The sequence below is a fragment of the Eurosta solidaginis genome, chromosome 4, assembly GCF_040869045.1.
Source record: "Eurosta solidaginis isolate ZX-2024a chromosome 4, ASM4086904v1, whole genome shotgun sequence".
In the NCBI taxonomy this organism is placed as follows: domain Eukaryota; kingdom Metazoa; phylum Arthropoda; class Insecta; order Diptera; family Tephritidae; genus Eurosta; species Eurosta solidaginis.
Window position 1 is genome coordinate 60,773,688 of NC_090322.1, and position 5,159 is coordinate 60,778,846.

At 34.8% G+C, this 5,159-nt stretch overlaps 1 protein-coding gene across 1 annotated transcript; it reads right to left on the bottom strand.

The window, feature by feature from the left end:
- Positions 1 to 455: 455 nt before the first annotated feature.
- LOC137248517 (zinc finger MYND domain-containing protein 11-like) lies at positions 456 to 4,268 on the bottom strand (the record flags this gene model as incomplete). Its single annotated transcript, XM_067779460.1, has 6 exons — positions 456 to 1,304; positions 2,878 to 3,021; positions 3,089 to 3,161; positions 3,243 to 3,903; positions 3,981 to 4,185; positions 4,239 to 4,268. Coding segments are annotated over 6 exons (1,263 nt in total), but the record flags the coding sequence as incomplete, so codon positions are not given.
- Between the last annotated feature and the right edge of the window lie 891 nt (positions 4,269 to 5,159).

Here is a 5,159-nt window from a genome sequence, read left to right on the forward strand (position 1 = left end):
TATACTGCTCAGATTGATGAGTGATAGATGCGAGGCCGCCTCCATTTCCTCTCGCCAACGCTACTGTATATTAAAGAGAGGAAAGCGAGACGTCTTTAAAAAAAAGCAGAGGTCGGAGGTGGTGAGTGTGAAAAGCGAGCTACAAGGCGTCCGAAAATTTTCCCAAGAAACTCGCTAAGTGACAGTGTTTGAAGAACATTGTGAATCGCTGCAAGAATGTAAATGTCGACCTGGTAACGGATATTCAGATAAGGCTTAGCGTAATATAGAATCAACACCCCTTAACACCAATGCGTCTATGGTCCAACTCTGTTGAAACTGCTATTTTCCTTAGATTTCCGTTCGAGGATAGCGATGACCGTTCGTGAGGGAACCGCATCCGCTAAATGAGTTGAAGCATAGCTACAAGAAAATCCATTTCTGTACTGAAAAGATAGCACGTACTACGTATGAAGTAGGTTTGTAGGTACAAATAGATATATTTAATCCCCTTTTTTTCACAAACTTTATTCAATTCCTTTACATATGATGAGTATACATATTATATTTCCTTCATTTGTTGTATGCGTTCTTAACAATTAAAGCTGTCTCTATTCGTCTGGAAATTTTCATTATACTAAATTTTTCGGACAAATAACATCTTTCTTATTCGTCCAGAATTTCTATTTAATACTGTTGTTGTAGCAGTGAAAGAAAAAAGAAACTTTAAAATAGAAATTAAATGAAACCCTCTTTTAATTTCTATTTTATTGTTCTTGCCGATTTTGTTCCGAAAAATTTAAAAATAAAATTTCCGGACCAATAAAAGAACCTATTCCCTCGAAATTTCCGAACGAATAGTGATGACAAAAAGTTCAGAAACATTTTTGTACAAGCGTGGGCTTGATTTCAAAGTAGTGATGTTATATAAAAATTTTTTCAAAATAAACGGAAATAATAATACCTCAAATTAAATTAAACACTTCATTTGGAATATCTTAACTGCCGTATGACACTTTTAACAAATAATTCGATATTAGATTTCCAAAAAAATGCGTGAAACTTAGATCTAAGTTTGAAGACCTAATCAACAAAAGCTTATTAATACACATATATTCCACTTAGCGAATATTAAAAATTAAATATAAATGGAAGTCATTAAACATATTGCTTATTTACGTAGTCGAGGTTGCTTGACGTTGATCATTTTGATTTTTACACACTTTACTGTGCCCATCCTTCCAATGACGCGATTGACAAACTTGTGAGCAATACGCAGCTCGAAAACAACACAAATATATAGCCTCATTAAGACACCAATAGCACTACAAGGAAAACGGAAAACGAAAAAATTAATTGAGACATTTTTTTTTGTGTGTACTATCGATGTTAAATCGCCAACTTGTATTTTAGTATAACGAAATGATACCAAAGCGTAAATACTATACTATTATATATTTATTTTTAAGTCATGCAGTTATTCCAAATAAAAGTGGATTAGGTTTGAGCAAAAATTTCCAGGAATTTGACGTCGTTTTTTCTCTTAAAATTATATAAATATTCAGCCCAATTCTAAATAAACCCTCGGAATTTTGTTCTCGCGGATTTTTTTATTCCCGCGAAAAAATTCCTTAAATTCTTTTCTCCTAGGGAGAAAATTGGGGAATACGAATTTCGAATTTTCGAAGTCAGCTGTTTTGTTAATTGAAATTTCGTTACGCATTTCTTATTTTGTTTAAAAAATTTAAAAGCTTAAATATTGTTGCGAATTTGGTTGAAATTAAGAAATAAAGTATAAACAATGCATAGTATGGCATTTCATATGGTATTCACTGAAATGAGTAATGAATTGGTGCCACAGCAACATCAACAGAGGAGCATAAGAAGAAGAAGAAGGCGGGATAACACAAATCCGCTGGAGTTGCCTGCTTCTATTCATTAAAGTAATTTTCTGGCGGCCAAGTCGAATTGAATTCGTTTTTCCTCATATGACAAAATCTACTTAAGCCTTCTTAAAAACTCCTTGCGCAATTTCTGGATAAAAAAATAAATAAAAAAATAAAGAATATTGTGGCAGAATGTCCATATTTTAGCACACATTTTTACAAATAAGTGTACTTTGTTAAAAGAACCAATTTACTTTAACTATTTCCCCCAGCGGGTTAGGGGCTAGAATATACCCGCGGTAGGTATGCCTGTCTTTAGAAGCGACTCAAATACCAGATTCAAGGGGTTGTGTAGCGCAACCTTTTCAGGTTGCCAGCGAAATATATAGCTTCTCCAAACCCAATTATCAACCTCACCTTCGAGCTGTGAATCCCGTTTCACTAACAGACGAGGCTCTGGCGACCCCAAGCTCCTCATGGAACTTGGTGTGGGGAGAGAGGGATGGCCTGAAGGTTTAATGTGGCGATATAAATCGTTCCCGAGATGGTCGGGCTAGCACCTTAATGGAGCTGTGTTACCGGAGCATATCGGATCTGTATCCGGCAAAGGACCATCACATCGATAACACTCCCCAAAGCCTTCCGAGGAGTAACCATATCGCTACAACAACAACAACTTTAACTATTTTGATACATTCCCTTTAATTTAACAAGTGAAAAAACTCCTAAGAAATGGCAGAGAAATCTCCCTCTCGCTCACATTCATAATACATACTTTTCCGCTTTTTCGAACATTGTTCAGAATAAGAGGAAAGAGAAAAGTGAAAAAACTCACAATGAATTTTTATTTAGAATACGAGGAATGGGAGAAGGGGAAAAACTCGCAAGGAATTTTTGTTTAGAATTGGGCTGATTTACTTAGGTAAGTAGAACATTTTTCAAAGAGGCGATTCATGCAATTGGCCGACTTTACATCAAATAGATCGTAAGTAATAAGTTTTAAATTATATACCCATTGCTTTCGCTTAAGAATTTTCTTTTCATGTTCGTGCTTTTTAATTGATTCTTTAAGTTTATCAATATTTTCCAGTAATTTTTCATTCTTTTTTTGGGTTGCAGAAACCAATTTTAAAGCGTCATCAAGTTGGTCCTGAACCTAAGGTATTTGTGAAAAAGCAGGTTTTATCTAAAAAAAATACCCAAATATAGCAATAGATATTTACCTGCTTTAAATCTGATGTACTTACTAAAGTATTTGCTGCACGTGTCGACTTTTTGGGAGACTTCTTCTGATTTCTACAAAAAGAATGACACTCGTAAGTTGCATTGAAAATAAACATATTAAAAATACAACAAGCATAAAAAACACATATGAACCTTCTCGCCCTTAATCTAGCTTCTGTTTCATTTAAAAATCCGCTATCACTTAACGTTGGCTCTACGTTGGGTAATGAATGTCCATCGCCCGAGATATCCAAAAAGCTGTTCATATTTCTGTTTGGCACAATATTACATATAGTTTGTCGCCGTGTAGGCGGCTTTCTTCCTTTATTTGAATTTGCCATAAATTGATTTGCAGTCCTTTGTAAAGCATTTCTTATAATTTGTTCCATTTCGGATTTGTTTGCATGAAAAGAAAATATACTTGGTGGATACGCCGCGAGCACCTGATGTATACGCAACTCTTCTAGTGCTTTTTTAATTGCCGGTTTATTGCCAATTTTTAATGATTTAATATCTGTGTCAATGGAGCGTATAAAACGCGATTCGATAAGCGCACGAGAGTGATTGCCGCCAAAGAAGCGCACATCATATTTGTTATTTGCTAAAACACGTATAACTTTAGCTGGCCAGTAGGGAAAACCACTGTGTTTGGCAAACACCAATTCGTGACGTTGTAGGCATGGCTTAGCAAACCAGACATTGGAATGCTTTTCATGCGAGTGCCGAAAACAATCGGGACAACGACGAATTTCTGCTAAGTCGTATCCAATGTCTCGTACCATCCATTTTGTAGACTCCATTTCAGTTCCATTAGCTGCAAAGCAAGTTAGGGTTACATAATGCAAATACAAATATAATTGTATGTAATTTTTAATATACACATTTACTCACGTCCAAAAAAGACACCTATAGTATGCTGTAAGTCAAGTACGTCCACCAAAAATTCAGTTAGTAATTTATACTTCTTTGCTTTAAGCTTAGCTGCTATACTTTCAAGGGATATTCCAGGAAATTTCAGAAGAAGTTTTGAAACAATCGCTATACATCGACTTGGTAATTTAATGGATTCCAAATAAGTTAAAACATCGTGATTGACCTATTTATATTGAATCAATTCCAATCAATTAATACTTATATGCTCTTATTTACATCTTCACTTATCAAATTAGTTGAAAGTTTTTAGTAATGCACTACAAATAAGTCTGTGCGAGATTCGAATTTGCTTCGATAAATACACAACAAAATATGGCATTAAGGGCGGTATCCGCATCGTAAGCAAGAATTATTTTATTTTACTCTTGTAAGCCAAAGTTGAAGTGGTTTTATTTGATAAGCAGACCAATTCTAAATATTCCCTCGGAATTTTATTCTCACGAATTTTTTTATTCCCGCGGAAAATTCCTCCAATTCTTTTCTCCTAGGGAGAACAATAATTGAGGAATAGGAATTTCGAATTTTCGAAGTCAGCTTTTTTGTCAATTGAATTTCTTATTTTGTTTAAAATATTTAAAAGTTTAATTATTGTTGCAAATTTGTGTGAAATTAAGAAATAAACATATAAACAATGCACAGAGTTGCATTTCATGTGGTATTCACTGAAATGAGTAATGAATTGGTGCCACAGCAACATCAACAGTGGAGCATAAGAAGAAGAAGACGGCGGGATAACACAAATCCGCCGGAGTTGCCTGCTTCCATTCAGCAAAGCAATTTTCTGGCGGCCAAGTGGAGTTGAATTCGTCATATGCCAAAATATCCTTGCGCAATTTCTGGATGGCTGCATCAAATATACCAAGAGCTCTTCCGTTGCTTATAATATAGTTACTTTTCGACTTCAAATAAAGAATATTGTGCTAGAATGTACGTATTTTACCACACATTTGTACAAATAAGTGTTATTTCTTAAAAGAACAAATTTCCTTTAACTATTTTGATACATTCCCTTTAATTTAACAAGTGAAAAAACTCCTAAGAAATGGCAGAGAAATCACCCTCTCGCTCACATTCACAATACATACTTTTCTCCCATAACCGGTTTCCGCTTTTTCGAACATTGTTCAGAATAGGAGG